Genomic DNA, 14,970 nt, shown 5'->3' on the forward strand with positions numbered 1-14,970 from the left:
AGCCCTACAAAAATGAAAAAGTTATTGATTTATCCACGAAAATGAAACAAGAAATTTCCGGTAAACTAGACCCTACACACAAGTGCATAATGCGCATATATTGACGATTATAGAATGTGACAGCAACAATGAATTGAAACATGAGTATTTTTCTCCGTCGTTCCATATTTAGGTCTAATTTCATTGTTCAATCCTAACGTTAGAGGGTTACGTTGTGCAATACATTAGCAACCAAATTTAATTCAATTATCAATCAAGCTCAATTAAATTAAACCCTACACTGTGACATTGATATGATGATTACAAAAAAACAACTACTCACCTCAGAAGCTGCTTCAGTGGGGGGATACAGGTATTAGAAGTGCGCTGCAAGGGAGAACTGAGATACAGGTACCGTGCAACCGGTAACAATCTCTCGAGATATAAAATTTGTGATGATCCCAACACAAAATTTTACTCGCTCCGTTTTTAAATACTTGCTCCACTTTTCTTTTTCCGGCCGTTTTTAAATACTTGCTTCATTTTCTGTTTTGGAAAGCTTTTACAATTTTTAATTCATTTCTCATACTTAGCGGACCCAACATAATACTCTCTCTTCTTTTATTCTTCCACTACTTTTGCTTTTTACAATTTTTTATTTTCTCAACTACCCCCCTACCTTCCTATTTTATTACTTTCTCCAATTTCTCTTAAAACTCCGCGCATGGAGAAATGGAGCAAGTATTCAAAAACGGAGGTAGTAACAAGTACTCCATATGTTAGATCCCGTACTATTATAAAATCAATATCAATCAATCAAATCACCATGATTATCCCTAAGGGGAGTACTAAATGTAGGACAATTTTACCTAAATGCAGAATAAGTTATTTTTTTAAAATAAATTATATTCCAATTTTGTCCTTGTTTTAACTTAATCCTGTAAACTTTTTTTAAATAATTAAAATTAAATCTTGTACACTCCTAACTATATAAATATATAATCATCTCAAATGTTTAATTTACAACCATATTCTAACGTATTCAATCTTGTATCCTATTTAATACATAGTATTCAATAAAATAATGAAGTGCACTACGACATTTTTTTGAGGTATGAAAATTATGTGCTGTAATAGATGAACAATCAAACAACATAAAATTTCCATCTTATACGGCTAAGATATTAGGAGTGCGATGCAAGGGAGAACTGATATACAGGTACCGTGCAACCGGTAACAATCTCTCGAGCAATTCAATGGGTTGGAGACTTCAATAGGTTGGAGACTTGGAGCCCGTTTATAATAATATTTGTAATTATCCCTAATACACGTGTCGTGTTCTCATTAAAAAATTTCTCGTCCAAAGTTCGTTTGCTCTAAATATGAAGATTGGATATTGGTTTAAATTGGTATTATCTCTTAAATAATTAATAAAAATAAAACACTTTTGATGATTTAAAAAAAAGGAAATTCTCAACGGTAACCCCCAACTTTTGCTACGAACCAATGGTAACCTTCCCTTTTTTTAATTATACAAAATGACCCCAATTAACAATTTTATCTCACTTATGACATTAATGAGGGTTAATTAATTAAAAAAACTAACTATGGTTAGCTTTGAAAAAAAAAAAACTAAAAAGAAAAACCACCACCTCCACCCTCATCCCCACCAGATCTAGCTAGCACCACCACCTCCACCCTCATCGGATCCACCTCCCACCCAACCCCCTCGTCTGAAACACTAACCTCACACCCAAACCGCCGAACCCCAGGCAACAACTCTCTCGCACAGCAGCCCGCGACCAACCCACCTCCCTGCCTCCACCGTTAGCCGTCGAATTAACCACCAACACCTCCAATTGGACCACAACATCCACCATCGCACTCAGTCCACATCAGAGCCACCACAACACCGTTTAGAGCCGGCGCTAATTCCATAGAAGCGGTCACTCCTAGTTCGATCTACAAAATCCAATTCGTGTTTGGGTTCAGCGGTGTGGGGATGGTCAGGGTTCCGAGATCGGCGCTCTAGTGGGGTGACGATGAGAAGGAGGAGAGGGAAGGAGGGTTGTGGCAGGGGATTTGGGAATCTGGCTTGGCGGTGTTTGAGGTGGAGTTGGCGCACCGGCGGTCGGAGGAGTCTGGGTAGCATCGCCGGCGATCGGAGGAACTTGGTGTGGTGTGCCGGAAGGGAGATGGTGGCTGGGCAGTTTGTGGGTGGTTTTTGGTGTTTAAGGTTAATTTTTTTAATTTTTCTTTTTTTTTTAAATATAAATCTAACTATAGTTAATATTTAATGAAATTAGGTTATGAGTGAGATGAAATTTTTAACTAAGGTCATTTTGTATAATAAAAAAAAAGGGGAGGTTACCATTGGTTCGTAGCAAAAGTTGGGGGTTACCATTGAGAATTTCCCTAAAAAAAAGGTTTGTTTCACACAATCATCATACATCGATCATATAATTAATATATAAGCTAAAATTTTAGCTAGGTCACGAGGCAGTGACATTTTGCGTTCTAACTTTTCGCCAAATGTTGCGCCATGTTGGATAGATTTAAATAGACCTCATAAGATAAAAAAGTTAATTTAGAATTCTATTTGGATATAATTTTAGGATAAAATTAGTTTATTTTCGATAATATACCAATATTTCAAATGTACAAATTCAATTATAATTTTATTAAAAAAATTATTAGATTATAATTTTTAAAAATTGTCAAATAAATTATTTTTTGTATCATAATAACTTTTGGACAAAAGAAGTAGTTCAAAGCGTAAAACATACATTTATAATATATACTAATCGGTAAAAATGATATACTTCACAATCTAGCAAATCATATAAAGATCAAAAATTTATTTTAAAATTCAATAAACAACCCGGACATCGCACGGGGCACAAAACTAGTAAATTATTAAAAGATTATTTTTTTATTTTTTTTTTTACATTTTTTTGTTATGTTTTAAAAAAAAGTTTGTTACAGTATAATTGGGTATTGCTTTAAATTGGTAATTATCTTTTAAATCATGAAGATAATTACCAATTTAAAGCAATACCCAATTAATAAAAATAAAAATAATCATGAAGAAAATAAAACACTTTTGATAATTAATAAAAATAAAAGGTTTGTTACTATGAACTTTTGATAAGTACAAGTGTTTGAATTAACAACAAAAAAAAATTTCTCCAAATTTTTTTTTTTTTCATTTTTTTCCCTCAAAAAATAACATGATGATGAAAAGTTACAATAATTTATATTAAAAAAAGTATATTAAAAAGTGTTTTAAGGTAGACATTAAATGAAATCAAATTATTTTTACAAAAAATATTATATAACTCATTCCATTTAAACTAACTAACTTTAATTTTATGATTTACAAGTCTTATTATTATGTAAACATGCATGGCACAGGAAAACAAACTACGTAGTAATTTGTAATATTCCCAACACAAAATTTGTAACAAGTGCTACCTTCGTTAAATATTATGTGCAACTTTGGAATATTTTATATCTCACAAATGATACCCCAAAGTTGCACATAATATTTAACAAAGGTAGGTTAGATTCCATATTATATATGCACGGAAATATTTAATAATTATATTTCAATAAACACTGTATAAGTAAATTTACATAAATATTATAATGAATTTATTATAAAAGAGCTTATTTGTCAAACATATATTTTAAAGAAAATTTGTTTAACGCATGATATTTTTGTAAATAAACCAACAACTTTATTTAATTGTGGAACCTACAATAATGAAAAAGTTATTGATTTATTCACGTAAATGTCACCATGAGAAACAAATTTCGTTTTACAATTTGAGAAACAGGGAATTTTCTATTTTAAATACGCGATTGACTATGTACAATACTAGTTTTGTTTCCAGGCGATGCCAAGATGGTTGATAAAATTTTAAGATAACATTTTTACTAAATACAATCAAATAATTCACTTTAATAATGTAGGATATTTAGGCATACGGTATCATATGACTTAATTTATACATGAAAGTACTTTTTGTAGTTTTATTTGTAAATAGATATCTATGTTATTATTGACCTTGAAATTATTTTTATTGAACTTTAATTATTTTCACTAAACTGAAAGTATTTTTACCGAACTAAAATTATTTTTACCTATTAATTTTTTTTTTCGATTCTCTAATATTTTTAAAAATAAACTAAATTACAATGCATTTTCTATGCGGCTAGCCACACCATTTCGTTGGACAAAGTAACCCCTTTAAAACTAATTGATTAATCCTTGTAATACAAACTAAGTAATAACCTCTAACGCTTACTAAGTAGCCCCTATTTATAACACTACTTGAGTAATAACCACTATAACACTAACCAAGTAACCCCTCGACCTGTAGCACTAACGAAGTAATTCTTGTAATAGTTAGTGACACAGTTTGGCCAGCTACATATAAAAGTTTGTAATTAAATATATTATAAATAGATCTTATTTTAAAGAAAATTTTGTTTCGGGGTTTTCTATGTCCCTCGGGAGAGTTACGTCACCAAAACTGGATTCCGAGCCTTCTGTACATGCAAAACAACGGAAACTCTGGTTGGACAGAATTTCGCCTCCGACGATCAAGTTAGTCGAGGTTCGGAGTAAAAAGATGCGGAAAAGTAAATATCCTCTCGCATTTCGAGATCAGGTGTCTCTTTGTTTTTGAGAGTAATAAATGATGTAATGATTGAACATTGCCCTAATAATGGGGGAATCCCCCTATTTATAGGATCCTACAAGTTTGTGCCCTTGTCTTAGGGTTTGATGACCTAGGAACATGGGCTGCATTGTTTTGCATGCGGCGGTCTCGGGAATTGGGTCTTGAAGACCGCCAATTCCTGATGGGATATCTTCCTGCCATGTGTCGTACTCTAATTGGTTCATTTAGAGACCTTCTTGGAGTGACACATATCACGCTCTAAGAGGTTCACGTGGTAGGGTAAAAACACCCAAAACACAAATACTCTCACCAAATTATTCTCAATCAATTTGCTACTATACTGAAGATCTATCATTTTCTCATTCCCTTATTTGTTTTAAATCTTTATATCTTTATTTTTTTTTCAATCCTTGAATTGAAATATTTCTCAATGCTTTTGGATTGTTTGGAAAAAGAAAAGTCACCACTCCAATTCACCAAGCAAGCAAACTAATTGTATACAATATTTCTTTCTTTCTGATTTTCTTAAGGTTGAGATCAATGGAAAAATTTAAAGCATTAAATTATTGTTTTTTGGTACTTCATTTGGTAAATATAATAACAATAATTTTAATAGTATTCTCTTAATTTTATTTATTTATTTATTTATTTATTTATTTTTATTAGGGTCCAATTTTTAAGATTAGAACATGGCCTTACCTCAAAAATGTATAAGATGGCCCTGAAAATAAGACACAATAGATTTAGATGTTTACTTTGACATTTTTTTTTAATAATAGTGGAGTAGTGTCGCCTTTACGTCAACCTAAATCCGCTTAAATCTGAATTACATGCTCCTAAAACCGAATACAATATCAAGTATTACACTTCAATCAAGTTATCCAAATCAAATAGCCATTATATTCTTATGATAGGTTATGTGAGATTAAGCTTTTTTTTTTTTTTTTTTTTTTACAAAAGATTAAGCTCACTAATCACTCATCAAGTCATCCCTCAAGTAGGATTCTAGATGCTAGTATATGTTACTATGTTAGTCATATTGGCCGTGACAATGGGGTTTGGTCCTTGATTCTTTTTGACCCTATTTTGTTTGTTTTCTTTTTGTACTATTTGGTATATTGCCTTTTTTTTTTTTTGGTCTATTCTCTTGCAATTATTGGCCAATTTTGGATTGTAAATCAAAAGTTTTCAACACGGTTACCGACTAAGCATGTAGCACTCTACGTGCAAGTTGCACTATAGAGAAGCGCCAACATTGTCTGACCATATTGACTTTACTTCAGGGAGAAACTATGTACAAGTAGTATTGGGGTAACCATTTTTAAATAACTCCAACTTGTTTGACAAGCTAGAATAATTGAGAGAGTTTCTTTTAGAAAAAACTTCTTTTGCTAGTCTACTCTCAAGTAGAATATAATGATAATGAAAGAGCAAAGTATTTGTTTGGAAATAGAGAGATTCCCTTACCTCAGGCAATCAGGCCCTTCTTCTATTCTTAAGTGTTGATTTGTGGAACTAAGCTGGCTTAACGGTGTGGAAGGTGCTGATTTAGTATGATTCTTCATCTCAATTTAAAATAAAAAGATTATCATGAGTAAAATTATGAGGTAATCCGGTATACATATCATACTATGAGATTATGGAGCCAAATTTCATTGTATTTGGTAGCCTGACATGCTAAATGGAATATTCAATGAGATAATGACATTTTAATTGTATTTTAATTGGTAGCCTGACATGCTAAATGGAATATTCAATGAGGTATCTTTAGGGCCTGTTCCGATTTACTGAATTCATTAAGATGTTAGTTATATTGGGCAACATATTGTCTTATGTTCAGGACCTCCAAAAATCGGGAGGGATGCTCTAACCACTTGAGCTATTCCTCACTCTCATATCCACCCTATAATTAAATTGACACCTATACTTTTTAAGTTGAAAATAATATATTATCTTAAATTATAACACCAGTATGTATTAATGAAAGTAATATTATAAAAAAATTATCTAATTATCTTGTTGATCATATATTACTAAGGGCCTGTTTCGCATTAGCTTTTAACGTAGTTGTTAGCTTTTAGACCTAGTTAAAACACTACCTTAAATTAATATTAGTGTTTGGTGAAGTAGTGTTTTAAGTAGCTGTTAGAGGTAGAGGTAGCTTTTAAGTACCTGTTGTTGAAAGTTAGAAAAGATAGCTTTTGAAATTGTAAAGTAGCGTTCAACCTTTTTTTTTTAATGAACTCTTCTTTTTTTTTTTTTTTATGCTTTTATCTTTTTGGCTCAGTCTTATTTGTTTCAGTCAACCATAATATCAAAATTTTCTATTCATATCTTTTTTTCTTTTTTTTTTCCTTTCATTTTTTGAGGAATATTTTTTTTCTATCTTATTTTTTATACTGGTTAGTTATTAGCAATATGTATTATACATGTAATATTTAAAATAATCAAACATTTGATACATAACACGTCATAATAATAATAATAATAATGACTGTATTTTATAGTTTCAATCCCTACTTTTACCGAACACTCATAGTATGAACCGCTACCTTACACAGCTGACCTCTAACAGCTACTACTTGACAGCTCACAGCTACCTCTACAGCTCAAAGCTACTCAAAAACTAATAGCCAACAGCTACAGCTAGTTTTGCCGAACAGAACCTAAAAGTCTAACACTCAATCCCACTTTTAAAGTTATCATAACTTATAAGTAGTGAGAGTTTGAGAGCAATCATTCTCATCAAACTTACAAATTCCTTAACTACCAACTTATAAATAAATTGATTGTTGGCATTTAATTACCCTCTAGTGTCACATTGTCACTTATTCAACAAATCATTACTTGTATTAGTTTATGACAAATTAGGAGGAAATAGAGAATAGAATGGCTTGTATTGCTTATTATTCATCAATATACAAAACCTAAAATCATAAGATTGGAAACAATCTTCCTAAAAGATATCTACCATAACCATATATCCTAAATATTTACTAAATATTATCTTTAATATAAATAATAATACTAATTATATATTATTTTTCTAATCATATCTACGGAAAATATATCACATATATAATTTTCGATATCCTATATCGTAATAATCCTCCCACAATCGTAACGACAGTAACATGAACGTTGCGATTGGAAATTCCTCACTTTGTCGAAGTCGATCGAGATGCAGTACTCTGTTGATTCGCCCTCTTTTTTTTCTTTTTAAATGATGAGAACGTTAGCAAAATTGAGTTCTAATCAAATGTTGATTTTTCAGAGTAAACCACACTCGTTCATTCAAGTAACCTCTATTCTTTTATTTTAAAAAAAAATAAAAGAATAGTTCCACTTATTTAAGAGAGTATCCCCTTTTTCTCATTTAAGTAACCTACATACATTAGGTAACTCCATTTGCTCATCAACGTAACCCCATATTACTTAATTAATTGTCTTATACTCTTATATATGATTATATAAAGTGGTCACACCATGTGGCTAGTTACATATAAGAATATGTGAAGTAGTAGAGTGACTTTAGACCTTAGTAATCAAAATCCAACTAATTTATCAGATGTATATCGAATATTTGACTTGCATGCTCCTCAGATCTCACAAGCGACTAGGGTAATTAAGCTTGAATCAATCTAGTAAATAATTAGCTTGAATTAATCTAGTGAATAATTAGCACAAATTGCGGACTGTACGGTCGCCACATTATGACATAGCCATGGGACGACAAACGACACAAAGCAAACACAAAGTCATACATTCAAATATTACGTTGTTATTATTAAAAAAAACAAACAAAAATCAAACTCTTTGACAATTTTGACAAGTCAACCAATTATTATAATCAATATTCAAATAATTCGGTTATTACTTCCAAATTCCCATTTCTTTAAAAGCCACAATTTATTTCCTCAACTATATTTCTACATAAATAGATAAAAGAAAGTTGGTCCAATCTAATCCAATATTATTTCTCATCACAAAAGTCCAATATTAGATATTAATGAAAAAATTGTTGTAAAAATTTCCAAATATGATGAATGAGTTTAGTTTAGATAAAGCTAATGAATGGAGTTTACAAGCTATTATCAAAGGTGATGGTTCGGTCAGCACTACTAGTAGTAACACCATGAACATGTCACCTTGTTATGATGCTTGGTTTGAATCGTTATTATTAGGCCTCGATGACAATCAAGGTGGTCAAGAGAACACGATGCTCATCTTCAATGAAGAGCTCGAGCCACTTAATCATAGTATTTCATCTAAGTCTCCAAATAACATTGTTGATAGTTCCGTGTTGATGAACTTTGATGTGTACACTAGTAGTCCTACACGCGAGCCAAAGGAGAAGGCAACCGGTGTCTCATATGTTCATGCTCCAGCAACCATATCGAAAAGAAGGTTTGTTAGAGTTTTCATCCATTCAATTGACTTTGAAATAACTATACATGGTTACTCGCTCTTTTAAATTTTTTCTAATGGTTTCTTGTATTTAAATAGGAAAAACAAACATAAAATCATAAAGGTGGTTCAACAAGCAGGAGCTGATCGCGTTGAGTCTGATAAATGGAATTGGAGAAAATATGGAGAAAAAGTCATCAAGGGTTCCCCATATCCAAGGTTTATTACTTATTGCTATCTATCAAACCCTTTCACATACATAATATTCAAATCAAATATGCTAGCTTTTTGTATTAATTAAGATTGAGTTTGTTGTTGGTCAACTTATTATTATTTTTACATGTGATCCAGCCTAAAGAACTTCAATGATGAGTTGATGGACCTTTTCTCTTACAAATTACGCTAATTTCAAATTATTATTAAAAAATAGAACTAAACATTAAATCAAGACTTCTAGGAGTGTCTTAAAATTATCTCATATACTATGTAGTTTGTATGTTGCAACTTTTTGAATAGATTAATCAATTAATTTTTCTGTATTTTTGAATGAATTTGCTAAGCATAGTCTTAATTTAAAAAGGGTAAGTATAAATGTTGGATTTTTAAAACTTCAATTATTAATGCTAAATTGTGTGTTTGCCTTGGAAAAACAGGAGCTACTATAGATGCAGTTATACAGGAGGGTGCTTAGCAAGAAAGCAAGTGGAGCAAAGCATTAGTGATCCAGGATCATTCCTGATAACCTACATGGAAGAACATTCACACCCTTATCCAACTCGTCGCCATTCTCAAGCTGGCCGTTGTGCTCGTAGGTTTATTCGTTCTTCTCCAACCAAAGTTGTCGCGACAAGTGAATCACAACATGCCTTGGTGAGGACTATAACCTTAGAATCATCAACTAAAATTGACCGAGGTTTAGTTGTGCAAGGTAATGAGGATGATGGAAGCATTACAGATTATGTAGGAGAAGGTGTTTGTATGGGAAATAGGGTGCATGAAGATGATTTTTTTGCAGGGTTAGACTATTTGGAAGAATTGAAAAATGGAAGTTTGTGATTAAATCTTTCTTGGATAATCATTCAATTTTGATCTAAGCTAGCTGTGTGTTTATTTCAAAGGTTAAATATAATGCAATGATGTTTTATCTCAAGTCATATATATGCCCTTGGATCATTTGTAAGCATCTATGTATATTGTACTAATTAGATGTAATTATGTGTAACAAGAAATTTTATCTTTAGGGATAAAGTTTATATTATGATCGAGTTTCAAAAATTAGTTTATGTTTTTGGTTGAATTAGTATTCTAATATGGAACGGATCTAGAGCTAGGGTAGTCCTCGGACATTTAGAAATCAAAATCTTATGATAATTTGTTCATCCAGCTAGGCCATAATTACTTTCATCTAGTTAATTAATTTGAATAAGATGAGTAAAATACCTAAATGAAGAGAGGAATCTAAATAATTGAATTCACAAACACTCAATAAAAAAATCATTTATTTGAGGAATAATCTAAATGCATGCTCCCAAATTGAACGTCAAATCATATTAGTTACTCCGTATAGTATATATCAAATACCAAGTATTAGTTACCTGTATATATATATACATTCCCTTATTGAACTAAATAATACAAAGTATATTCTTCTCCTTTGACCTTATTTTTTTTCTAAAAAGAAAGTAAAGCATCTAAATGAGAAGAATATAAGGAATTACGTACTAAGTAATTAACACAAAAGAGAAGCAATTTTGAACAAAACAACTAGAATAATTATTGCAATTATTTAAACATGAATAGCAAACATCATATATATATGTTGTACGTATGTATGTATGGGTACAATGTATACAAGCGAATATATAAATAATAATTTTACAACCATCCATGCCTAATATTGTAAAATTTAACATGTTACATGTATACAATATATGCTAATAGAATAATCTTAGCTTATATCCTTTCATGTTTTTTGCAGTCATCCATGCATGCTATACTAGTTATACATGCTTGATGCCCAATTCAATTATTTTAAAATGATATAGGATTATATGTATATTACATTGTCTCGGCCACATCTGAGGTCTCATTAGTCTTCCTCAAGTTCAAACATTCTGCTGAATGATCACCGGATAGCAAAGGCGCTATTGAACCAATAAAAGCAGCATTTAGGTAAGTAGTGGGCTCTGAATGGGTGTGGTCTGATCTCACATCCTTGAACTGATCGTTTGCATCGGGTCCTCCAACGACGGCTCCAACGTGGACATTAGGGTTCGGTTTGTTACTGTTGTACCAACTCGAGTAGCCCTGGTTGCAACCTACCTTAGCTGGTTGAGCCATAATGGATGGGATTGAGGCACCTCTGTGGTGCACTTGTTGTGGGAACTTGCTTCCAAATCCCACCATGTAGGACATTTTATTAGGGTTATTTCCTAGAATATAATCCACCTACAATAAAAAGATGGCCACGTTACCCTTAATAATTGTTACGGAGTATTTTAAATGTCAAAGCACACATTATTATAAATTCTATATCAACATATACCAAATACCAATATATCATTACTTGTCAGTTTTAAATACCAATGTAATAACTGAACACAGTATCTCCTAAAAAGTTGTGCAAAACCTTTATCGTCACATATAATTAAGAGAAAGCAAACCTGTGATTTTGTGAAGGCTGTAAGTTTCGAAAGAGCTAGATTAGCCGAGCCACATTTGACACCAGAAATATTCGCCTGTTTCAGAGCTTTAGTATAGATTGAGATGATCATTGATGCACTTGTCACGTATTGCAAATTTGCGGCATCCCTAACAAATAGAAGTCCCCCTGATATCCAGAAATCGAAGAAGAAACAAATCAAATCAAACAAACATCTTTGCATATTAATTTGAAGATATAGAAGTTTAAATACAGCTATTATTGGTACATACCAGGCGTTGTTTGAAACTGGGCAGAACCACTTTCAGGCACAATCGAACATACGAATGAGTCTGCTTTACTTTTATAATCACTCAGCATCCTCTTGCCTGCCAAGAATTCCTGAAACAATAATGAGAGCCTTGGTTTATTTTCAATTTGAACTTGTACAAACACACGTACACGTGCCTCGTGCTAGGCCAGCCACCTATCTAAGGTGTCAACATCCTCTGCCTCTAGGGAGGAACGTGATCGAAGTTGTTATCAACTCAACAATCCTAGAATCTCTTATTATTCAATAATATATGATGAGATATACTCAAAAGGCTTAAATTAATGTTTCGTACGAAATAAGCCTTTGATAACATTTAAGGTTAGTATAGGACTGAAAATCTTGTACACAATTTGAATGATAGTTGGTATATATATGTACCTTGGCTAGCAAAATTTGAACCCCGGCATACTTGTTATCCCAACTGAATTCCGAAACTGCCTGACTCCATCCTTTATTGCTCGAAACGTAGTTCAAGTATTTGCTGTTACCACTTGCCTTATAGAGCCATGCTGCAGCCCATAGAAGCTCATCCTACACAAATTAAATTACACAAGCTATTATCAATGTTACGTCGAAATTAGCATGATATATTCGAAGGATCATGTAATAGACATACTTAATGAGTTAAACTACCTGATAACCAGAATAAGAGCAATAAAAAGGGCAAGAAGCAGAATAAGATCCTCTGTACTTGTCTGCAAAGTCAAAGAGCTGCAAAACCAACAAACATACGTACGTGTGTACAACTTAATTACTACGAGTACTTCGAGTTATTAGCAGTATATTTTATAAAATGGATAAGTTTTTGCAATTTGAGCTGTTTCTTACAGATTGTGAATGTTGTAAAAGCTTAGAAGAATAGGTGGAATCAACGGCTTTGAACACAATTGATGCAGCTGCTAAGGCAGCAGAGGCATCTGCGGCGGCTTCTGTTCCGGGGGACGAAGACGTGATCTTGTAGAGTGTTCTTGGTGTGTCCATGTCTTCTGGGCGTTCCCAGCATGCATGATCTGCGTCTCCATCTCCTACCTGCTTAAATTTATCACTTCAAAATTATTACAAAGTGATATAGTATAAAACATATTCTTGGGCTTCAACCATCAGCTTAAGCTTGCAGTATTTAAATTAAAGTTTAAGTAATTTAATTTGGAACTACGCTCACTCCACCATATACCTTCTTTATCCCACGCCAAGTTTCAAAATAATTGCAACACTAAATAATTAATTAAATTAGCAAACATGCCTGTGTGTAGAGGGTGGTAGACGAGGTATGAGATTTTAAGATGAAATCGGAACCCCAACGAATGGCTTGGCGAAGGTAATCAATCTGTTTGGCTGAAGAAATTTCAGAGTTATGCTCAATTGCTGCCCAACTTAATAAGGTTGTTGTAAATGACATTGGCCACCCAAACTTCACATTATCTCCTGCATCATAGTATCCTCCTACCAAGTTCACCTGCCATTTATATTGAAAAAACAAGAATTAGAATGTAGGACGTACGATTTAATTAGTTTCTAGGGTACGATTATAAAGATCTACCAAATATGTTTCTTATGAGCTACATACAATTCAAATACGAGTACATTGAAGTGTAGGACATGGCACTACATGTCATGATATCATGTTGGGGCTAAGGTTTGATTCCTTAACCTCTCATATGTACGGATAATGAGCATAAAAAGTACAAGATTTTTTATTGTGACAACACTACGTATTAATAATATGTATTATAAAATTAAAACTCTAACCATTCACTATGTGGACTATTTTGCAATTTAAATTCAATTATATATATTATGCTTATTTTATTATTTTTATTTTATACTTGCATATAAATAACTCAACGATAACTAATCATTTTTAAAGGTCAATTTTATATACAAATAATAACTAGAATATATCCTACAAATTTAAGCGCAACCTAAACAACAACAAAAATGATGCTGGCAAGTTTGTAAATATATATGTATGTATAACTTACATTATCAGATTTGCCATCATTTAGGGCAGAATCACCTCTCCACTTGACTCTTCGGCTCGCCGGCAACTTACCCGACCGTTGTCCTTCAAAGAATAAGATCGCTTTACCTAAGGCATCTTTGTAGTTAGAATTAGCTTGATTGCACACCTTATCATTTTGCCCCTTAACTAGCTCTACACAACCAAAGAAGGTGCAAAAGAATGTCACAATTATCATTAGCATCATCATCATTAACTTAGCCATGTAACTAACTCTTAAATTTAATGAGTTTATTATATTATTGTACTTGTAAACCCATATTTCGTTAGCATCATGTATTTATAGGACTAGGACCATACCATGCATGATTGTACCACGTACATGTAAGTCTATATTTAATTAATTTGTCTTTAATTTTATTTTTCAAAGGTGTATGTAAGATAGACGTACTTTTTCAGTTTTACCCCAAAGTCGTTAAATAATTATGAAATGATGAAGTCATAAAATATGTGAACGTAACGTATGGATTTGGGAAATGGAAACTATTTAAGTCACACTTAGATTTTTGCTCTCGATCTGTCGCTATATTATATCAAACATGTTATTAATTAGGCTAGTATGGTATGTACCTAACAAAATAGTTGAATAAAAATTAATAAAGCATTGTTAAGTTGAATATTGAGTTAGATTTTTGACCTTTTTGGCTTAAATTAACTGTTTTAATTCCCATGCATGTACCGCGAATAGTGCTCCATGCTTTTTAGTTAATTACCAATGAATTGAGTACGATCATTATCAATGACGCACAATTGTACATTGTAAACATATTTACTACAAATATTGAAATATATTGCGGCATGTTCAACATATAATTTAGAGGTGATCAATAATGATCTGGTATGATGGTCCGATCTGACAAGTCTAAAAAAATAAAGATTTTTATGAATTCCTATAAATACA

General features: G+C 32.1%; 2 protein-coding genes across 2 annotated transcripts; one reads left to right on the forward strand and one right to left on the reverse strand.

Annotated features, from left to right (window-relative positions):
- Window positions 1-8,486: 8,486 nt before the first annotated feature.
- Window positions 8,487-10,287, forward strand: LOC110722558 (WRKY transcription factor 22-like). The gene is made up of 3 exons (XM_021901823.1): window positions 8,487-9,074; window positions 9,174-9,293; window positions 9,728-10,287. The coding sequence occupies exons 1-3, from the start codon at window positions 8,707-8,709 to the stop codon at window positions 10,128-10,130; spliced, it is 891 nt and encodes a 296-aa protein (XP_021757515.1). The 5' UTR covers window positions 8,487-8,706; the 3' UTR covers window positions 10,131-10,287.
- A 587-nt stretch (window positions 10,288-10,874) lies between these two features.
- Window positions 10,875-14,336, reverse strand: LOC110722603 (endoglucanase 20-like). Its single transcript, XM_021901868.1, has 8 exons — window positions 14,032-14,336; window positions 13,293-13,505; window positions 12,878-13,078; window positions 12,683-12,760; window positions 12,428-12,580; window positions 12,009-12,117; window positions 11,738-11,904; window positions 10,875-11,522 (listed from the first exon to the last, which is right to left on the reverse strand). Exons 1-8 carry the CDS (start codon window positions 14,272-14,274, stop codon window positions 11,133-11,135), a joined length of 1,554 nt encoding a protein of 517 aa, XP_021757560.1. The 5' UTR covers window positions 14,275-14,336; the 3' UTR covers window positions 10,875-11,132.
- Between the last annotated feature and the right edge of the window lie 634 nt (window positions 14,337-14,970).

This window comes from Chenopodium quinoa, unplaced genomic scaffold (assembly GCF_001683475.1).
Source record: "Chenopodium quinoa cultivar QQ74 unplaced genomic scaffold, ASM168347v1, whole genome shotgun sequence".
NCBI lineage: Eukaryota > Viridiplantae > Streptophyta > Magnoliopsida > Caryophyllales > Amaranthaceae > Chenopodium > Chenopodium quinoa.

Coding starts and splice junctions, on each gene's coding strand:
- LOC110722558 (XM_021901823.1), top strand. CDS start 8,707: ATGATGAATGAGTTTAGTTTAGATAAAGCTAATGAATGGAGTTTACAA. Junction 9,075..9,173: donor GCAACCATATCGAAAAGAAG/GTTTGTTAGAGT, acceptor GTATTTAAATAG/GAAAAACAAACATAAAATCA. Junction 9,294..9,727: donor AAGGGTTCCCCATATCCAAG/GTTTATTACTTA, acceptor TTGGAAAAACAG/GAGCTACTATAGATGCAGTT.
- LOC110722603 (XM_021901868.1), bottom strand. CDS start 14,274: ATGGCTAAGTTAATGATGATGATGCTAATGATAATTGTGACATTCTTT. Junction 12,581..12,682: donor GCTCTTATTCTGGTTATCAG/GTAGTTTAACTC, acceptor TAATTTGTGTAG/GATGAGCTTCTATGGGCTGC. Junction 11,523..11,737: donor CAGCCTTCACAAAATCACAG/GTTTGCTTTCTC, acceptor TTTTTATTGTAG/GTGGATTATATTCTAGGAAA.